The sequence below is a fragment of the Alligator sinensis genome, unplaced genomic scaffold (assembly GCF_000455745.1).
Source record: "Alligator sinensis unplaced genomic scaffold, ASM45574v1 scaffold233_2, whole genome shotgun sequence".
NCBI lineage: Eukaryota > Metazoa > Chordata > Crocodylia > Alligatoridae > Alligator > Alligator sinensis.
In genome coordinates this window covers 2,892,364-2,913,938 of record NW_005841941.1, presented here as the reverse complement: position 1 = coordinate 2,913,938, position 21,575 = coordinate 2,892,364, and the positions used below count along the sequence as shown (strand labels likewise).

At 41.0% G+C, this 21,575-nt stretch overlaps 1 protein-coding gene across 4 annotated transcripts in view; it reads right to left on the bottom strand.

Moving 5' to 3' along the window:
* The window catches only part of FN1 (fibronectin 1), a 76,444-nt gene that overhangs the window by 46,624 nt on the left and 8,245 nt on the right, over positions 1 to 21,575 (bottom strand). For all 4 annotated transcript variants that reach the window (XM_006019957.3, XM_025199347.1, XM_006019958.3 and 1 more), the window contains exons 4-12: positions 20,534 to 20,665; positions 20,039 to 20,176; positions 16,833 to 16,991; positions 15,076 to 15,267; positions 14,068 to 14,247; positions 12,398 to 12,574; positions 9,180 to 9,332; positions 6,535 to 6,663; positions 3,893 to 4,036 (exon numbers count right to left, since the gene is read on the bottom strand). In XM_006019957.3, the coding sequence (XP_006020019.1) occupies positions 3,893 to 4,036; positions 6,535 to 6,663; positions 9,180 to 9,332; positions 12,398 to 12,574; positions 14,068 to 14,247; positions 15,076 to 15,267; positions 16,833 to 16,991; positions 20,039 to 20,176; positions 20,534 to 20,665 (1,404 nt within the window). The remainder of the gene's footprint in view (positions 1 to 3,892; positions 4,037 to 6,534; positions 6,664 to 9,179; positions 9,333 to 12,397; positions 12,575 to 14,067; positions 14,248 to 15,075; positions 15,268 to 16,832; positions 16,992 to 20,038; positions 20,177 to 20,533; positions 20,666 to 21,575) is intronic.

The window sequence follows — 21,575 nt, the reverse complement described above, 5'->3', positions numbered from 1 at the left end:
CAGCAGGAAGAGTTGTTATTTTAGCCATTAAATCCTTCTTTTTTTTTTTAAAGGTTTCTCTTTATAGTTTGTTTGGACAACTGTGTAACATACATACCTGTATGTACTCAAAAAGACTTCCAGCCAAACAAACCCATACCCACATGGAGAATATTTCAAAGCTTGTGTAACCCCAAATCTACACATTCAGGAACTTTATATTTGATTTATTTACACATCTCCAGTCATTCCTGTCTCTAAAGAAAGTATGAAGCCTTGGTTTCCAGTCTAAGAGTGCACATATTTCACATAACTCAGCAAGAAGTTTGTTTTAGCAGTCTGATAAAAGTCTATGAGGCTCAGCAAACACCATTAGAAAAACTTGACAAAGAAATCCAAAGAAGGTCTGCTTCCTATTCTTCCCCTCATTGGCTCACTGCCTCAAATGTGGGTAGTTCTCAGATCTACTGTCTAATTCCTGTTTTGTCTCTCTCAGCTTAAAAACAGGCATTTGTATTTCTCCCAGGACAATGCATTTTACTCTGGGATCCTACAAATATACAAGGACATTGTCCAACTAAGTGAAGTATCCCAGATAACATTTTTTCTTGGAGTTAATCAATACAGTTCAAAGCCTGGGACAATCAAACCCAAGCATGAACCCATGTCTTTTTTCAACCCTTAGGGTTAACTTCCAGTCTAGCGCTTTGCTCTTGGACACAGAGAAACACTGAATCACTAGTTAGGGGCATAAGCCTAAGACTTTTAAGGCTCAGGTTCAATTCCCTACTCTACCACTTGCTTCCTGTCTGACCTTGTGCAAGTTGCTTAAGCTCTTGTTCTACCGTGCTTTGAGTTCCTGAAAAACAGTTCATGCTGAAGTAGATGCATCTTCCTCCTCACTGCTTCTTGTGACTTAGTCTTAGGATTGGATAATGGCATATTAAAAAAGGCACAGTGGGTGCATCTACACATTCATTAATGCACTGTAGTTCCTGCACATTAAGCTAACCAAGTACTAAATCAATGTGCAGTAAGTTGCTCTGCTGTGCAGTAGAGTCGGCACATGGCTTTTTAGTGACACTTACTGAGCAGTAACCTAGTACTACTGCACACTAGTGTACTAGCATGGTTTCTGCCCGGCATGCTACTGCGCAGTGTTATTAGGCCACTTACTGTGCAGTTAGCTTCTGGTGTAGACATGCCCACTGATGCTTTTTTCAGGGAGTTGAGCACAGTGGAACAGCATCACACTTAAGCACCTGATAGATAGAACAGGAGCTGTCTGTTGGTCTTTTTGAGCCTCAAGTAATTTCCTACCTCACAAGTGTGTTACCGGTATAAATCCATTAAAGCATAGACTTTTGGCTGCTAGAATACTTGGGAACAAAGGTGCAAAGGGAACCAAGAAGGCAACTTACTTCCCTGAATGAGCTGCCATCACTGTTAAAGCCCAAAGGGATTGGGAAGAGATGCTGCTGCACTGCCAATCCCCACCATGCAAGTAGGTGAAGGTTGAGCAGGCAGTGAAGAGCTCCTAATTTTCATGAGAATAAAGCTATGCAAGTTATTCCTTCCCTTCCAAGGCCAAAAATGAGAAGCAGAGATCATAAAGTGACTCTTTGGGTCTGTCCACACTTCAAAACAAAGACCTGAGTGTAGCATATGCTAGCAGAGCTGTTCTAGCTTAGTTTAACCAGCATAGGTAACAAGAGCAGTGTAGTCCCAGCAGCATAGGCTTCAGCATTAGCTATCAATGAAAGTACATACCAAGGGTCCATAGAGAATCTGCACTCTGGCTGCTAGCACATGTTTAAACCTGTGTTGCCATGTCTTCACTGCTGTTGTTACCCGGGCTAGCTAGATTAAACTAACACATTCTGAAACCCATTTGCCATTTAGACATTGAGAGCAATAAGTCAGTCCCTGCCTCGCTCCTTGGGCAGTGCATCTACGCAATATGTCACCCCAGTCTGTGAGGCATTAGGTATGAAAGAAATATGCTGTATACCTGTTACAAGCGTTAGTTAAATCCAGTGGGTTCATGCCGCATTTTGGTAAGGGCCCCACTGAGATTTCTGTCCGATTATGTAAAAAATGTAAGCTCCACTTCTATTTCATTTGCTGTGATGAGGGAGAAGGGGGAGAGATGGGAGGAAGGAAGGCTGACACTCAACAATAACTTTTTTCAGTATCCTTTCCTTAAGTTTGATAACTATAAGTAATTAACACAATTGCCAGTTTACCGTGCACTACTGATCAATCTAAAACGGATAGCAAAGTTCTACCAGCATGCCTTAATCACAGGATCTTCCTTTTTCTCTGCAATTTAGCATCTAATTTTCTGTGTTAGTGCTCCAATACAAGCACCAGCAAAAATGATGTAGATGGCTTATGCCAACTACCCACAGATCACCAATCTACTGCACACAACATAGACTGTGATTTATGTGCCTGTTTGTTTTCATATAGCTTCCAATTGGCTTCTGTAACTAGATGGCATTTATAGAAACTGAAAGTACCATTCATACACAGTGATATCTTTACTGCATAAAGACCACACCATTTTTAAAAAAACCTAAAGCACGCTGTTCTGATTCAGAGAAATGTACTGAATGACAAAAAATACAGAGGGTTTATAAAGCATCACAGTGGTCCAAATAGCTTTCTGAGCCCTACTGGATACTTAGCACCCTTTTTGTCAGTAATCAAAATGGACCAGTGATAATGACCTTGTTATACATAAAGGAAACATCTACATGAGGCGCTTACTGCACAGTAGGTCATTACTACTGTGCAGTAGCATCGTGGAGCACAAACCGTGATGCAACACTACTGTGCAGTAGTAATGAGCTACTGCGCAGTCAGCATCACCAGGAAGCCTCATGTGGGGATGCTAGTGCACAGTAACACTGGTTACTGGTTACTGCGCAGTCATTTAGTACTCAGGTATGCAAGTACTAAATGACAAGTACTAAGTGTCTCATGTACATGTGGCCAAAGCAGATGTAACCTATTTGTTGCAGTAACTCCATTGACTTCTATGAAGTTACTTCATCTTTGCACCAGGATGAAAGCAAAATTTTAGTCAGAGAACCAAACAAGAAACTGCTTGATTTTCTATCTATCTTTACTCAGAATGGGAGTCTAAATATACTTGAGTGTGATTCAATATTAAAACTAGGATGAATAGACAGAAGCAACCTTTATATATAAAGGTTATCATGTTATGTTCATGAAACTGCAAAAGAACAGACCAACAAATAGAGACATTGACCGTGCTTATAAAGATTTCCTGGAACTGTTTGGGCAAAGAAGTGTTCAAATATTTATTTCATGCCGCAGCCATGGAAGAGACTTCATTGCATGGTGCATTTTGCTTCAGTATGTGGGTTGAGTAAAAAAGATCTGTACATATACAGGACAACATAATCGACTCAATACCTAGAGACTGTGATTTGCAGATATACATTATATGTTAAACATGGAAATAAACCCCAGTGGCCCAGATTTTGGTATGAATCCAGATTAAATTCAATGAATCCAAAAGAATGAACCCAAATTTCTATTACGCTAGCTGTGATCAGAGCCTGATCTTCTACTGCTAAGCTTGATACTTCCATCTCTGCCTTCATATGGAAATGATCTTGCTATAAATGGAAGCCAACAGTCATTGCCATTTAGGCATTTCCTATAATGCTGTGAGGGGAGCAGAATATAAGGCATCTGCATGCATCGTGTCCCAAAGTATTTCAACCCTTTCTTACTTATTAGAGAGAGAGGAACCAAGAATTATTCAGTCCTGACAAAGATATGAAGGGACATAAAGACTGCACTGATCAGAAGGGGAAGCATACTAGGTTTTTGCCCCACAACAATTGGGGAGAATGTATTTCATGTTTAGGAGTCTTACCTGGATAGGTCTGCAAAGGCTGGCAATGCCACTCTCCAATACCAAGGCCATAGCAATAGCACTGGTATCTAACATTGTGAAGGAACTTCTCCCATGCATCCCCAATTTGATAGAAGGTCTGGGTTTCTGAATCCTGGCACTGATCTGAAGGCACGAGATAGGTACAAGTCAGTGTCAAATGTTTATTTAAACAACAGAAATAAAGCCCCCGTGTTAAAATATAGAAAAATGATGAAGAGTAAAACCATGAGGCAAAGTATGCTGCAGCGCTGGTTAAAGCATTAGTCGAGGAAAAAGAGGCAACAGAAAGCTACTTTCAAAACAAAGGTCCATGGAAACTTCTTTAGACATCTCTTTTACTATTAAAAATGAGAAGTAATATGCTAACTCTGTTGAGTTAAAATGACAACACTCCAAAGGCCAGCTCTGCCAGTGCAGTCCTTACTCAGGCACCATTCCCACTGAAGGCCATGGGAGCTTTCCTTAAGGAAGGATGACCCCAGCAGATAGTACAGCCCAATTGTACTTCAACCACTTGGCCAAGTCCTCTCATTTAAGGCTCAATTCTGCTGCTCCCATTGAAGTCAACAGCAAAACTACTGGCCTCAAGGGTCCTGGATCATAGTCTTACACTAGTCTAAATCTGGAGCTACTCCTTTCATTTCTGTAAAGTTACTTTGGATCAGTGATTCTCAACCAATGTTGTGGTTCTCAACTTTGGGGTGCCTTGAAATCCTTTCAAGGGTGCTGCAGGGTGTCACACAAAGTTAGCGTTAACAGTGTCACAAACACGATTCTCAAGATAGATGCAGAGATTTCAAACAGAAGTCTATAGTTGTGGTTTTACTGAGTTCTTTGCAGCAGAAAAACTGGTCTATTATTTTATGTAGGCAGAAAAAGAGTAAAAACTAAGAAATGACATTTTTTGAGGGCTGCCTTGAATCTATTCAGGGGTGCCCTGAGTCTAAAAAAAAGGTTGAGAACCACAGCTTTAGAAGTACAGCTGTTTGAATGAATGAAGGATGCATCAAATTTGGGAGTCAGCTTAACCAATGAAAATCTACATCTACATGACTGCTTTCAACAGATTAACTGAGGACTTGCACAAGCAGAAGTCAGATCTGAATCTGCCTCAGTGTAAGTTTTATTCATAGATTTCAATGAACAGCAATTTGATCCTCCTTTAAAAGAATAGATGCCTACATTTGGAGAAATAAATAGCAAAATTAAACAGGGAGCAACTTTTTACTATGTTCCCATCTTGTTTTAAATACATTTCTTTCTTTCAAAATAACAGATTTCACAAACTTTCTTATCTGAACTTGTCCAGTAAATCTGTAAAGACTCACAGTTAATAAGACACGGTTTAACTGCTAGTGCTTTCTGAACCACTGCCAAGAGAAAAGTATTAAAGATCTCTTGGGTTTAGTAATTGCAGACCAAATAACTAGGTCTTAACACCCAAACAGTGTCCTTTTTTTGGTTAGAAAAGTAAAATTCTCTTCACAAAGTTAATATGGTTTTAACTAACCTATGCAGTGCTATTGATGTATGTATTCATACTTTGGACCTATTGGGCACATCCAGATGAGCCCAGTTGTGCGATACGTGGTGCCACAAACACATCTACAGTGCCACATGCTGCATAGTCTGATATTCTCTGTGCTGCAAGGGTGCACTGTGCATCCATGCACTGCTCCAGTTTTTTTTTCCCATGGGTTTTTTGACCCCTGGATATCTAGGGGTCAAAAAAAACCTGCAGGGAAAAAAAAACAGAGCAGCACACACACAGGCAGCACGCACTGCTGAAAAGCACAGCCAGGCTACCTAGAGCCATGCTGTGGCAGCAGTCCCAGGAAGCCCCCAGGACCTCAGGTAAGGCTGCTGGGGCCACCCCAGTGCTGGCACCAGCCTCCCCTACTGCCCTCAGGGTAAGTTGCCATGTGCCAAAGTATGGTACGGGCATTTCCCAGGGACAAGCAGCTGTGGCACAAGTTGTGCTGCTGCAACTTGTCCCCAGGGAACCAAACATCCGTGCTTGTCTGGACAAGCCCACTATCTTCTTGTGCAAGGAGAGTATAAAGAGAGTTAGTCCAAGGTATGGTAATATTTGCTTCGTGCTGTTTTCCATGCTTTTGCTTTCAGTTAGGAGACTAGAAATTTCAGAAAAGAAGGGGATAAAAAGCAATTTAGAAGATAAGGTAATCTTTACTCACTTGCTCCACAGAACAGCTAATTGCATTAAATCAGAATCCTGCCTGCTGATCAACTCATTCACTAATGTGTGGCTAAAATGCTCAATTACTCAAGACTGGTGATAGCTGCTGAGAACAGGTTTTTATATGGAAAGACTATTCCAAGAGAAATGGGTGAGTTAAGCTGATGCTAGCCACTGCTACTACAGACAGCATCAGTTTCTCCCACAGCATGCCAAATGCTGCTCTTATTCACGCTACTATACATCCACCCTAACATCTCTAAAGTCTTTACGACTCCAGTTGTGACTAGTAGGATTTTTCCAAAGAAAAAATCTGACCCAAAACTGGCCCAAATTCACAGTTTTGTTTCATCACATAATAACATGTTATCATGGTAGTTTTCATCTGACCTTAAAGAAGGAGAGCAGCAGGCTAGTGACTTACCAATAGGATCACACTTCCATCTCCCACGACCCTGGCCAAAGCATGTGCAGTTCAGCATATGTCCTTCTTCGTGACGCTTGTGAAATGTCTGGTTAACATCATAGGTGATATCATCAACAATACACTGGTCTGTTTAAAAACGACATGTTATTTCAATCAATGATGGCTTCAAATAACAAGATACAAAATACTTTTGCTGAACATATTATTCCCATTCCCACTCAACATAGTGTAGTGAAAATTTAGGAGACGACAGACTCTTGGGGACCTGTTGGAGGAATGTGTGATCTTTGCAGAACAAAGCTGTACACTATGCTCTCCAAAGTCCATTCATCAGTACTGATGTCAAATGGGACTATTTTTACGAGTAAGGTCCATTAACATAAAGAGGTTTGTAGGATCAGGTCCAAAAAGCTAAGCTTTATGAAAACTGAAGGACTATCTGCTTATTCTTTGCAGTATGTAGATTCTAACACCTGAAGAGATTTTAAAATAGCACGGTGAATATCACTAGTTCTGCTTATACAGGTCTAGATTGTGACACCTTTATTTACACTGGGTGTATCTACACATGAAGCTAATACAAAGCAATAAACTCTGGTGCACATTGCACTGGAGTTTATTGCTCCCGGGTACTGCATCTTCACGTGCATCGGGGACCACAGCACATTAAGCAAAGACAGAGCAGCCCCAATTGGCAAGAGGCCCTGGGGGTGAGCCTGCCAGCCCAGGGCTGCTCTGACCCAACTCAGTGTACTGCGGAGGGGCTGGGTGGAGCATGAAAGTGCTCCAGTGTGGGGCTAGCCAGCAGGCAGCCCCGCACTGAAACACCCTCATGCCCCAACCAGTCCCATCAGTGTCTACACGTGCGTTGCTGCGCGCTAAAGAACCCTGCCACAGGACAGTATTTGTATTTACAAGTACTAACCTGTGGCAGAGTAAATTAGTTTCCTTCAGTCTAACAAGGCTGCATGTGTAGATGTTGAGACTTTACTGCGGAGCTAATTAGGCAGGTCTGCAATAAATATCTTGTGTAGATGTGCCTGCTGAGTAGTACTTTCATTTTTGAGTACTCCCACTAAAATCAGTACGATTACTAGAAGAGTAAGATGCTACTTTGAATGTATAAAGAGATCACGATGCAGTCCAAAGTGTTTTTCTCATATAGCAAAGTGTTTTTCTCATATAGCAAAATAGAAAGATAATCTTGACCATGGTTTAATGTAATCCTGAAAGATTACACAAAAATGACATTTTATTATAAAAATAAAATTATTACTACTACTCACTAATTCATTCTTCTTTAGAAATACAAGACCAGATCCCACACTGATGTAAAAAAAAACTGTAATGCCTCACATTTCAGATCTATGGCAATTCATATCAATTAATAACCTGGCCAAGAATCTTTGATCCTTGAAGAATCTTATTGATACAGTCTAGTTAAAAAACAAATCACCACCCCCCAACAAAAAAATAAATAAAAACCACTATAGAAGTCAGCTGTTTTTTGAACTGAGACTTAAGAGACCCAAGTTCAATTCTTGGCTCAGTCACAGACTTTCTGTCCTTGAGCAAGTAATTTAATCAATCTCCTGCCTGTAGTTGTGTTTTCCTACTGCACTGGTGCATTGTAAAGAGAAATCCACTTTTACTTTGTAAATGCTCAAATTCTACAGAAGGGTCAAAGGTATTTCCCCAAGTCAATGTGTGTCTAACAGTTGACCTAACAGCCTGCATCCTTTTAAAAAAGGAAGTTATTTCCCCAAGATGATCATTTTGCTCTTTTTAGCAGAAATTGCTGTAATTGGACATTTAATATTCTGCCCTTCACATCACCAAACCCATCCTTCACAGATATAAAGGTAGAGAGCTGGAGAGTTATGCAGGAAAAAAAGGAACTTTAGTGACCAGCTAGTCTTTTAGTATTTAGTATTTCTCACCATCCTGAACAAAATGCACAAAAAACCTCAAAGCTCTGGAGTGAGCCTTTCCTTATAAATTATATCCAATTTCAGCCATGGTGTTACAGTCCTTTCTTGGCTCTCTGACAGCACCCCCCCCTGCTTTTCCAGACATGAAACCAAAGCTGTAAGTCTGCTTTAGAATGATCAAATGTCTGTGCTCTCTGCTTTGAAGTCTTCTTTTTTGGTGCTGTCTAAGCACTTCCCCACTTGGGGTATTAAAAAAAAAAAAAAAGTACTGTCCTGCCAACTTTTCTTATAGATTAGCCACCAAAGGTAATTCATTCTATGCAGAGGAATTAAAAACATCACTGCTGAATAATATAGCAGGACTGCCTTGCCTCTTATCCTGCCTTCAGGCTCCAGGCTAGTCTGGGCATTTGTCTGTACTTGAAGATAACCACAGTTGAGGATATCAGTGGTGCTGACTCTGAATGTAGAGGAAGAGGATGTAGGGATCTTTATTAATCAACTACCCAGGATTTCTCTCTACTTCATAGCTGTGAAGACTGAACCAACCTGTCCCTGAATGTAGACAAGACCCAGATCTTTGGATAGATAGATAGATAGATAGATAATAACTGTGGGACTTGATCCAACTCCCAGTGTAGTCACTGTAATGAACCCCTTGACTTCAGTGTGCCTGGATCACACCCTTGATACATAAATGAAGACACATACCTCTGAGCTGGGAGTATGGAATGCATGTCCATTCACCACGGCCATTTCCCATACAAGTGCATCTCATCATATGGCCCATATCATGCTGTTTGTCCCACTGGTCACCAACACGGTACATGACACCTTCATTGGTTGTACAGGCTTCTTCATGGGCTGTTCAAGAAGGTGTAAGAGCAGCTTTATTTAGCTAATATTAACATTAACACATAATCATATAATCTGCCACGCAGCTGCATACTGTACAGACCTGAACAGGGGTGCATTATGTATCCAATATGTTTGAAAGTGCTATTTTACTAGGTGTTGACATTTTGCGAATACAAGTCCTTGAAGTTTATATCCTCAATTTTTTCTATATCCAAAACTGTTAAAATCTCCTGCTCTCCCGCTCCTCCCCCTCCCGATATAGAAGTGGAATCATGGGTGTTCAAACTCCTGCTATTCTGACAGGAGTCTCTGCTTACAAAGGCAGAAATGTCTAAACAAGGTACAATGAGACAGCAGAACATGATATATTGATTTTAAAGGAACACAGTATTGAGCAGGGTGTATCACTTGTTGGTTTGAGCAGATGGGAGTGGAGGGAGATGACTTCTAAGGTAACAGATATTAATCAAAGGAAGAATATAGGCCAAATCTATGGTTGATGCAATGGTGCAAACTGGTGTAATTCTATTGTAGTCTATGGATTTAAAACTAATGGGTGTTTATACATGAGCTCCAGGAGCTCATGTACCAGCATCCCCATGTTGAAAAATGGTGGCAGGGACACTTTAACTAAAGCTTATCGAACAAGCTTTAGTTAAAGCACTCCTGCTGCCATTTTTCAGCACAGGAACACTGATACACGGGACACTGGTGTCTGATGCATGAGACGCTGGAGTCAGCGCATCGAGCAGCTTCGTTGCATGTAGATAGGTGCCCAAGGTACACAAGCTGAGACTGGCTTTATGCTTTAATTTAAACTTTTTTTTTTCCAAAATAATTTGTTCTTATATGTCTCACTAACAGAGGTAATTACTTTCTACCTACATCAAATTATCTCCAGGGTTTCAACTGGATATGTTGTTCTCTTTTTCAGCTTCCTGTCTTAAACAGTTGCATAGCATTTGGTACTCTCTCTGTTATTCCTCAGAGAGTGTTCAAGGACGGGTGCAGTGATCACCTACATGCTACCAGTCTTACACAAATATGCTGTAAGGTTTAGTCATCATATAAAAGGCATGTCTGTGAGTGTAAAGTAAAGTAATTACATTTACTCTGAACCATGCTGCAACTACTTTAAATAGCTTCTACATTATATCTGCGATTTAGAAAAGGTCTGTAATTTACAAACTGCTTATTATAGCTGCTTTGTGTTCTAATCCTTCAAAATTCCCCTAAATGCCCTAGTTTTACACACACACACTTGCTAATGACATCATGGAGACTTGCACAAACTTTAGAAATGGCCCATCATGTTGACTTCATGACATCACACTAATTTCTATAGTAACAGACTGATATTATGAACACAGAGTATCCATAACTGTAGAATCATGTGAGAGGAAATGGTGAGCAGTGAGGGATAAGCCTACTACAGATATACAGTCAGAACCCCAGGTAGTATAAAACACTATAACTCCATTGACTTTAATGAAGCTGTACTGATTTACAGTGAGAAAGCAAGACTTATGAGGAGAGGCTGAGGGACATGGGACTCCAGCCTGCAGAAGAAAAGGTTCAGGGGTGACTTGGTGGCAGCCTATAAGTAAATAAGGTGCATTAGGATCTGGGAGAACAGTTGTTGACCACAGCTCCCCAAGGGATAACAAGGTCTAACAGCTACAAACTCCTAGAAGGCCGATTTAGACTGGACATAAGGAAAAACTTCTTTACAGTCCGAGCGTCCGGGGTTTGGAACAGACTCCCTCCAGAGGTGGTGCAAGCACTAGGGCTGTGTGAAATTTTGTCAGCTGTTACATATCAACGCTGTTTTGACTTGTTTCAAGCTCAAAACAGCGAAATTGAAATGAAATGAAAGGCTTTGAAACATTTCAAGTTTTGAAGTTGGGCTTGCTTGCAGCTAAACAGAAACTAAGGAGAGGAAAGGGGAAGAGGTGGGAAGGACTGCTCTGATATTGACTGTGTAGCTGGCCAGTGACTGTGATCCTTCCCTGAGGTCCCTTCCAATCCCAGGGCTCCGGGGCAGGGACAGAAAAACAGCATAAAAAGCATTGTTTGAACTGAGCTTTCTCTGCGTCACTTGTAAGTGTGAAGGCACAAGATTTGCTCTGAACAGTTTGAGGTGCAGTTTCCCAGAAATCCCTGCACCTATTGCCTTGAAAGCTGGCAGCGTTTATGGCCATAGCAGGGCCCAGCATGCCTGCAGTTTTCATCCCCCTGTGCCTTAACACACACAGCCACAAACATCATGAGTTTTGCTCGTCAGCAGCTTGAGGTGTGGTTTCCCAGAAACCCCTGCACCTATCTCCTTGAAACTTAGCAGGTTTCATGGCCTCAGAAGGGCCACCATCCTTGCAAGTTTCATCTGAATCAGGCAAGAAATTACAACGTTATAGTCTGTTTCGTGCTTCTCCATTATAGCCTATGGGTGAAACGTTGAAATAGCGAAACAGTTTTGATAAAACAAAATGGAACAATACTTTTGAAACTAAATGATACTCCAACAAAACACTGTCCCGGCAAAATGGCGAAACGGAAGTTGAAACAAAACAGCGCTGTTTCGCACAGCCCTAGCAAGCACTTACTCTGGACTCATTCAAAAGGTATTTGGATGTTTATCTTGCTGGGATCATTTGACCCCAGCAGATTTCCTGCCTATGGCAAGGGGGCTGGACTTGATGATCTCACGAGCTCCCTTCCAGCCCCCAATGTCTATGAAATGACTGAAAATCTGGCCTCTAGGTCTCTGTTGAAAATGGACAAAGAAAATTACATTCAACTCATAATGATTAAGTCTCTGCTACGTGTCACTTGTCAAGAAAAAAAAAATCTTTAAAATTCACCAGTTATGAGATGGGTTGCCATTTTCTGGAAGCCACCCATGACTGAACGCTTGTGGAGGGCTCATATCAGTGACAGATGCAGATTAGCAGATCATAGTTTGGGAACTGCTGGTCAAAAAAAAAAAAAAATCCCATGATGGATTCAAATCTAAAACTAACTGACCACAGATCTTCCTACATCACTATCTGCATCTTCATAATGCAGCTTACCAGCCATAGGGCAGAAGCCAAACTTCTGGTCAGCATCATAGTTAGGGGTGGTTCCACACCACTTCATGTTGTCTCTCCGTCCCTCAGAAGTACAATCAGTGTAGTTGCGGTTGTTATACAGGAAGGGGAAGTAGCACAAAGCACCATTTGAATTGCCGCCACGTGTCTGGACCAAACCTACAGAAAGCAGAAGGATTAAATTAAATAGTGGTAGCTGAGCCTGTACTGACACAGTTCACATATGCCCATCACCAGACAAACAATTCAATTAATTCATAATGTAAATGTACACATTCTGAAAATTGTTCCATGTTCAAAGGTTTAGCAAAGCCAGATTTGGAAGAGTGGCTGGGCTTGGTCATGGTATTTCCTGGAGAGTAGGGAAAATCTAGAAGCTCTACCAAGAGACTGGAAACCAGCTTTACAGCTCCTTCACACCAATGGAACCATCCAAAGAGCCAAGGGTGGGTCCAGAAAACTGACATAATGAGTCAAATATCCTCTTGATCCTAAAACTTCTGTACAACCTCACTAAAGCTGATGGGGCTGAGTAGGTTTACCTTTGAGCCAGAGTCAAGACTAATGACTTTAAGTCAATCCTTAAGCCTCAGTAAAGAGGTCCATGGTTCTCCCAACCCCCACCCCCAGTATGCAAAGATGCAAATAACCTTTTACTAAGCATTTCCCCTGTACAGATGACATAGAATGTTATTGCACTAGTCAGCAGCTGGAAATTTAAAATTCTTCTAGAAGATTGGGATTCTTCCATCTTCTACCTGGAAGACTTGGATTATTGCTATACATAGCAACATATCTGGAGAGGCAGGATTGGAAGTTTAACATCTGAGGATTGCAAAGACCAGCGTCCTCCCCTCTTCACCTTAAATGGACACAGGTTTTTTTCCTGGCTGGTTGAAATTTAGACAACTGAAAGCATTGGTGACATGTAGGGGAGGTGCATGTGCACCCCCTGAGATTGGCTGTGCACCCCTTGAGATTGGCCGCCGCCACCAGCGGTGTCTGCAGGAGGTCGTCAATCGCCACTCAGTGCTCTCCATCCCTGCCCCCCCTCTGCCAACATTGCTGAAGCCGCCTGCAGGCAGTGCCCGCTTGGCCCGCCCTTGCTGCCAACATCACCGCAGTCACCTGCAGGCGGTCCCTGCTTGTCACCGCCACACCCACACTGCCACTGCCTATGGGTGGTCACCGCTGCCCCACCCAGCATTGGGAGGCACAATTTATTCATGATTGAAAGGGTAGTCTAAAAGTCCATTGGATCAGACAGAAGATCTCTGTTTTGGCTAACAATTCCAAATCTCAGGCCAACTAGGAAGAATAAGAATAAGAGTCAAATACTTTGATCTAGGTTGCTTCCCACTTGACACAACAGGAGCAGACCCTTACTAGTTAATTTAAAGAGCAAGGTCAACAGATTAGACATAAAGAGTCACATTAGTTAATTGTCTCTTGAGCAGCTGTGTAAATTTAATCTGCAAATTTTTAGGATAAGTACTTGTCCAGATTGCTTCAGGTGGTGTAAATCAGCCAGCTTCAGCAAGGCTATGTTGATTTGCCAGATAAAGCTCTGGTTCATTATATTCTATATACCATATACCTGGAACTACACAATTAAGCCTACTGCTCCAAGATATTTTTCCATAATAACTGACCGTTTTGTTCTGTGCAGAAGGAGTATTTCCGGTCCTGCACGAAGTCTGAGGTTGTGCTGCACCACAGCTGGCCATCCGTTCGGCCTTCAGTTGTGCAAGAATAGAAGGTTCTCCCATCAAAGGTGAATGGCAAAACACATGGTTCTCCATTGGAATTGCCACCATAGGTTTGTGTCACAGCTTCAAAACAAGCAAAATTACAGTGTTACATTGTGGCTCAGAGTGCCCCACTCAGTTCCCTTCCTTATAAAATAACTCATCAGCCAGAGGTCAGATCTTCAGGTGCTGACCTCAGTAGGCCCACGCCCATTTACACCGGCTGAAGACACAGCTCTGTAATATTAATATTCACCTACATCTTTCCCCTTTATATTGTTGCGACTGAGGCTGAATCGTGTTACTAATTCTGCTTCCCAATATCTGTAGTCTCCCACTGCAAAATGCATGTAATTCAGTGAGATCTATTTGTTATCCTATGGAACCAGGCCCCAAATATTCAAAAATAGGAAGAAATTTAATTAATTTTCTCCCTTTACCCCAGCAGTTATCAGTCTTTCATTTTGTATCCTTCAAAAACAGCCTTTGTATACATCCCCCAAGGCTGCACTTTCTAGTGCAAAACAAAAATCTGAGTTTTCACTCTCCTAAATTCACATAGGGGCTATTAACATTAACATGCATTTTAAGCATTCACCATAGAATGGAAAGTCTTAATGGTTTAGATATTGGGGTCTCACATGAATGAAAGCTAAAGCCAAAAGCATCTTAGGGCCTAACCCAAAGTAAATGGGACATTTTCCACTAACTTCAGTGAGCTCTGGGCCCTACTTAAGACAACCATATACTAAAGATCCATTTTGGCCCTATCCAGCAAAACATTTAAGCCAGTGAGTAATCCCATTAAACACCAAGGGAATATTTAGATAGATAAAATGAACCATTGTCTCAACTGTTGCTGGCCTGAGGCTTTTAATTTTCAAGAAATGAGCATTAGAAGAAAAGTCCTACCTATCTCCTTGCAGCTGACTCCATTGCCCAGACAAGTACAAAGCATCTGCTGGCTGCCCTGTGATTTGAGCCACTGCATGCCAACTGAGTACACCACTCCATTATCAGTTATACACTGGCCATATGGCTGGGGCTGGGGTTGAGGCTGGTAAAGTGCAGTTCGTACATCTGTAAAGCTAGAAGACCCAGATCCTAGGGCAGAAAACATTAGAGAAGTAGAACTAAGCAACATTCATTAAAAAAAAAAATGAGGAACAGAAAAATCTTAATCTAGGTAACCATTGGAGTCTTAACTTTCCAGTGAAGAAGTCTATTAAAAGGATACCTCATTTAATCTTCTTAGCCATATTTTCTAGTTTGAGGATATTTTTCCATTTTCATAACATTTTTTAGAGCTTTGATTAGTACATGTCAACATTAAAAAAGAATTATCCAACTCCGTTAATAATCATCCCCTATCACAGGCATTGCAGGGATAAGGATTATGAGTAAAGCATATCTAGCTGTTTTACATGAAAAAAAAAAAAACTTGAAAAAAATTAAGTTTCCTGGGGAAACACTCGTTTGTTCTTTTTCAAAGAAAGCCTGAGCCCAATGAAAGGAGGAAATAAAAATGTTTGGGAGGTAAGAAAGGAAAAGAGGAAAAAAAACCCAAAGCTGCAATTTTAGGCTGTTATTTTACATTTGTTCACTGAAGAGCACTTACATTTGAAAAGCAACAAAAACATTAATAAGAAATATATGGTTTGGGAAAAAGCCTTTTCCTGTCAAGAAGATTTTTGATGAAAAATTCTTGACCAGCTGTAGTAAAAAGTAATGCTGAGACATGCAGAGGCCTCTTCTACATATGGAAACTTCAGCTAAAATTTCCTGCTGTTCCTACAACCATTTCAGCAACAGTGCAGGCATGACATTGGCAATCACTGAAGCCTTTTGTCATAGTGACCTGCTCCATGCTCTCCTCTTAAAATGCTAAGAGGTTTCTTGGAGCCCTGTCTAGACTAGTGTTCCTACTTTGGAGCTAAATTGGTGGCAACAGCAGTAGGAAACTTCTGGTGAAAAAGCTGAAGATAGCCCCTGGGAAAGTTTTTATTTTGAAAGGAAACTAAATTCTGGAAGTGGAAAGATATGTTGCAAAATAATTCAGCTGCTGAACAGTTTACCATAATCAAACAAAAAGGGACATTATTTACAATAATCATATAAAATGTCATGCAAAAATCACAAAGGATCATACATATGCAATATAAGTAATTTAATACACAAATGCTGTTTACAACATTTCTGTATATTAAAGCTTGACCAGGAGCAGAAGTAGTTATCTTGCCAAAAAAACGCCAAAAAACAAAAACAAAAACAGCGTAACCTTTGAAGACCAGAAGGCCTTAGCAGAATTTCAGTTCAGGAAATTTAAAGTTGGTTACGCTGAAGCAACCCTTTTGATATAAAAATATTAACCTAAAGTGCCACATTTTCAAACAAGTTTATTTGTAGGTGCATGATTCTACATGTTCTGTTTTTCGTATGTTTTTCTCGGCAAATATATTAATTTGTGCACACAAGTCATGCATAAGTGTATTTCATTATTTACATATGTACAAACAAGACAATAATTAGTCTCCTCTGAAAACCTGGCTCAACAGATTGCAGCTCTTCCTCTGGCAGAACTCCTGTTGATTTGTGCAGTTCAACACAAAATCTTCCTCATTTGATTTGTACCATTCAGTGCCTCTGGTGCACTAAGAAATGGCACTTACCTGTGCTAGTAGTATGAAGGGATGTGTGTCTTTCACACTTCCACTCGCCTCTGCCATTACCAGTGCAGATGCACTGAAGCAGATTTCCTCGGTTATCCTTCTTACTCCACGTATCTCCAATTCTGTAGGAAGTCTTGGTGTCATGATCATTGCACCGATCTGTAGGGGAAAAAGAATATTAATAAGGGGAAGAGAGTTTTTAATGTTTCAATTCTGAAATACTTGTCTATTGCAAAAGCTATGACACATAGCAACAGGTTTGAGCCTTTGTTGCTATTCCACTGATAATCCTCCATAGCCCAATTTATCTTCCACTACCCAGTTCCATTACCTGTTACTAAGCTAGCCATATGCTTTACATTTCTAACTAAACTGCAAAAAAGCACATGTTGGAAAGCCATTCAGAAATCCTAGACCCACTGAAGCCAATGGCAACATTTCCCAGGGAGCACAAAACTCCCCTTGATTTTAGTGGGACAAGATTTAACCCACTGATATGGAACCAGGTTTTGGCTACCACAGGTGTGCTTCCACTGTGGACAAAACAGAGTGCATTCAAAATTATTTTTGCCAATCAAGTTCTAGGTTACTGTCATTCTTGCTAATTTCAAAACAACCTTAAGTATATTCCATCTTGTCCACATTGTGGGAACCCTTCTCCCCTGCAAAGTTGAAACCAGTCTTAATTTTTCACAAGGACTTTTTCTGCATGTTCATTTCATGCTACAGAGGGGGCCAGTTCATACCCACACAGACCTATTTCAGTTGGAAGGAAATAAATCCTATTTGATGGGCAATATTTTTGGGAGAAATTCTTCCTCAAGAAATATGCAGGAAACTGCCAATAAAGTTAATGGAAGTTACGGATGTCTGTCTGGGAATCTTAACATTTCTGAATCCTGCTGTTGTCTTTAGTAACCCACAACCCCCAATGAATTGAGCGAACAGGTTCAAATGATAGTACAATAAACTACTTCTAGCTGAATGCAGAGCCACACAGATTAACTAATTCTTCTTCCATTACAACATTTTTACCTTCACATGTAAGGGCAACTTGATACTATGGCTCAAATTTAATCATGGGTTAAAAAAAAGTCCTGTCTACTGTATGAACAACTGTGGGATGATGTATGCATTACTTCAGATTGCTGTTGGGCAGGAAACTAACATGTGGAAAACTCATTAGCAAGTCCTAGTAGTTAAAATGACAAAAAGTTGTGCATTTGCCAAAAGAGTGGCCATAGTGCTGATAATGTAATTATTTTTATATGGAAATACACCTGCCCTCTGAAAATCAGACCCCTTTAGGGTGTCCCAAGAAGTAAAGCAACCAAAAATCACTTTAAGAATTATAGACCAGATTTTCCAAAATTAATTACACATCCACTGGTATGTACACAATTATGTAAGCCACAGCTGTCCGTTTATATTTAAAGACTATATTGATATAGGATTACATTTTAGAAGAAAATCCACTTTTGTGAAAAAATGAATAGGGAGGATATACTGTAATTTCCAATTTGATCGAACAGAAGGTGCCTGAATTACAAGACAAAAGACAAAGCTTGCAGGTAACATACTCTCTCTTGGCTTTATCCTTTCCCATTTGACAATTAATAATTTTTCCCATTTGTTTCAAACAGCATTAACACTGACATGGCTGATTTGGTTTTATAGCTTATTTCTTGACTGAATCATTGCATAAATTTGCCTCAAATCCCAAATCTTCTTTGAGTTTTAGTTCTTTACAGTTCCATTGTTTGTATCAGCAGAAAGTTATTAGCCTCCTATCCCAAGACAATTGGGTATGAGGCCACTTAAAGGCTTCAGAGACATTTATCATAACTTGCATTACTGAGGCATAAGACACCAAGTCAAATTGCCTCAGGGCAGATCTTCAGCTGGTGCAAATTGTCATGGGTCTACAATGAACTGGTTTTACATGTACAGGTTTCCCTTGCTTTATGCTGTACATGCATTCCTGGGAAATGGCGCATAACTCAAATTCGCATAAAGGGAACCCACTTTACAATGTAATAAATAGGGATATGTTCCAAGACCTCAACTGTACTGACCCCCAGACCCATTTCTACTACTTTTACAAGACAATTTTGGTATTTACCAACAGCAGAGAGGGGTAGGATAAAAGTTAGAGGGATGCACAGAAGCCATAACGGGGATGGCAACTACAGAAACACGAGTTGCAGACAACGAGTGAGGAGCACAGATCTCTACAAGAGACTATAATTTGGTGCGCATCACTCCCACAATGCACAGCACAAAGCAGCTGACTGTGGACTCCCACACCGATCACATAAGAGTGAATTTACCTCGCATATAACGAATTTTTGGTATAAAAAGAGTCATCACGTAAGAGCTAATTCGCACATACAGAACCCACATAAAGCAAGGGAGACCTGTATTCACAATTGAAGGAAGGTAAAGAGATAACTTTTAAAGGCCCTGCCTAGGTTGCAGATAACAATACAATGGGATACTTTGTGTCAAGGTAGTGGCAGTGGTACAAAATCCTAGCACAGAAGCGTTAGCATTAGTGCAATCCTGTAGTAAAGAGCTGCATCAATAGAAAACAAGTAGCGTAGAGGCAGCTTCAGAAGGACTTCAAGCAAAATCTTGTACTAACTTGAAGACTATACAATTCTACTAATATCCTGGGGGATTCAGGCACAGTAAATCAGTGGATAATTTGGTCCACTAGACAGATATTTAGTGAGCCTTTATGTACATTTCTCCAAAGCTGTCTTTGTAAAGTAGAACCCAGAAGCATAACCACCTGTCATTCACAAGCAAAGCTAACTCTTGAGTGTCCCCAGTGGGGCTGAGATTACTAAACGGAATATGGTAAAAACCACTTGTAAATTTTTGCTTCCAACCTCATTTTGAAAGTTATTTCACTCACTTTACGTTAGACTAACTTGATTGTTCTTTAAAGTCACACCCCCTTTCCCTGACTATGCACATCCATACAATATTTGATGCAAGCCGACACTATTCCTACATTTTATGTAATGCCAAACATCCCTGACATTTTCTTTTTCCATCTTATCAGTGTCTTAGCTTGTACTGTCAAGGCCCGATAAAGAAGTAAAAATAATGTCATTTTAGAATCTGTGCTTTTAAAAAACAATGTACACCCATCAGTTGGCCATAACATTAACACTTTGACAATAATGATCAATACGTACTTCTGGAGGTACAGGTAATACGTCCGCTGCCTTCACCTAAGCAGGTGCAATCCACCATCATCCAGCCCTGATAAGGCTTCTCCCAAGTCTCTCCAACAACATAAGAGGTTCCAGCATTGTTGTCATAGCATCTCTCAGCTACAGGAATAAAGGAAAAGTCAGTGTTCTCTCTCTCATTTGTTTTAAATGCATGTTATTTCTACACTCCAAGGGTTTTCACTGTGGGTATGCACAGGTGTGAGGAAGGTGTTCTTCTGTTGATCCTATTACTAAACAGAAGTGTGATCTCAACGTGAAAAAAGATTAAGAGCCACTGGCAGTGCACAAAACTGTTTGGTCCACCAGCTTAAGTTAAAGTAGGCTACAGGCCCAAACCAAGTAAAATGAGCAAGCTCTGTTCGAGTATATGATTGTTTAATGGCGTTTGTTGCAGACTTCTGCCAAACACTTTAAAAGCTTGGTCTCTCAAAGAAATATGTCAAAACCCTTACATACCTACAGGTTTGCAGGTCCATTCACCTTTCCCATTTCCTAGACACACGCACTCTAGCATATAGCCACCTGTCTCATGAGGTCTGCGCCACGTATCACCAATCTTGTAGGACTGACCTCCTTCATGGCACCGATCTGTGGCAAATAGAAAATGGTTTTACTTAGCAGTGAGAACAAGAATATTTGTGCATATTCAGTGATACCAGGGCACACAATATAACCCACTGTCATTTCAGAAGCATTCCCCATAGGCATCCCAAGACAACAGGAAATAAACCAAGGTATATCCTGAGAGTAAAAGCACTGAGGATCCTGTTTGAATGAAAGGAAGTTAGTTCCAAATGGAAATTCAGTGACATTGTTTCACAGCCACAAAAGAAACTCAGGTGATTAACACACATTAACACAGAGTATCCCTTTTAAGGGCGGGGAAGCCTAGAGGCTGGCCAGCCTAGATTAAGTAGCTTTTCCAGCCACACCAGTAGCAGGTTTTATAAAGGGGGAAAGCAGAGCAGCTAAAGGTTGGCTGGAGCAGCGAAAACAAGAGAGGGATCTGTTGCTCCTGTGGGGACAGAGATGGCTTAACAGGCCAGGTGATTGCCTGCAGCTTGTCAACAGGTCTGAACTGGGTTGTGTGGTGAAGCAGTTGTTACTGGGGCCGACCTGAAGGTTTGGCTCAGACAGGCTAAGGCACCGATGATGGTAGCCTCCTGTGGTGACGGGCATTGGCAGGGTTGCCTGGGCACCTATGCAAGAGAAGTGCAGCAGATGGAGGACAGAAGGTGCTTTCCCAGTGGCAAGGTAAGAGCCGATTTGTGGATGCAGAAGGTAATGGACTGAAAGCTGGTTATAGATGTTTTATATGTGGCTCCTGGGCTAGAATCCAGAGGAGGAGGTGGGTCAGGGTTCCTCCACTGACCTTAAGTAGAGTGGCTTGCTGAGGACAGAGAGGGGATGCTTGGTGTTTCTACATGGAGGAGAGAGATGGAGACTTTGGGTGCTACTCTAATTGGAGAAAGACTATTAAGAGACTACAAGTGGTCTG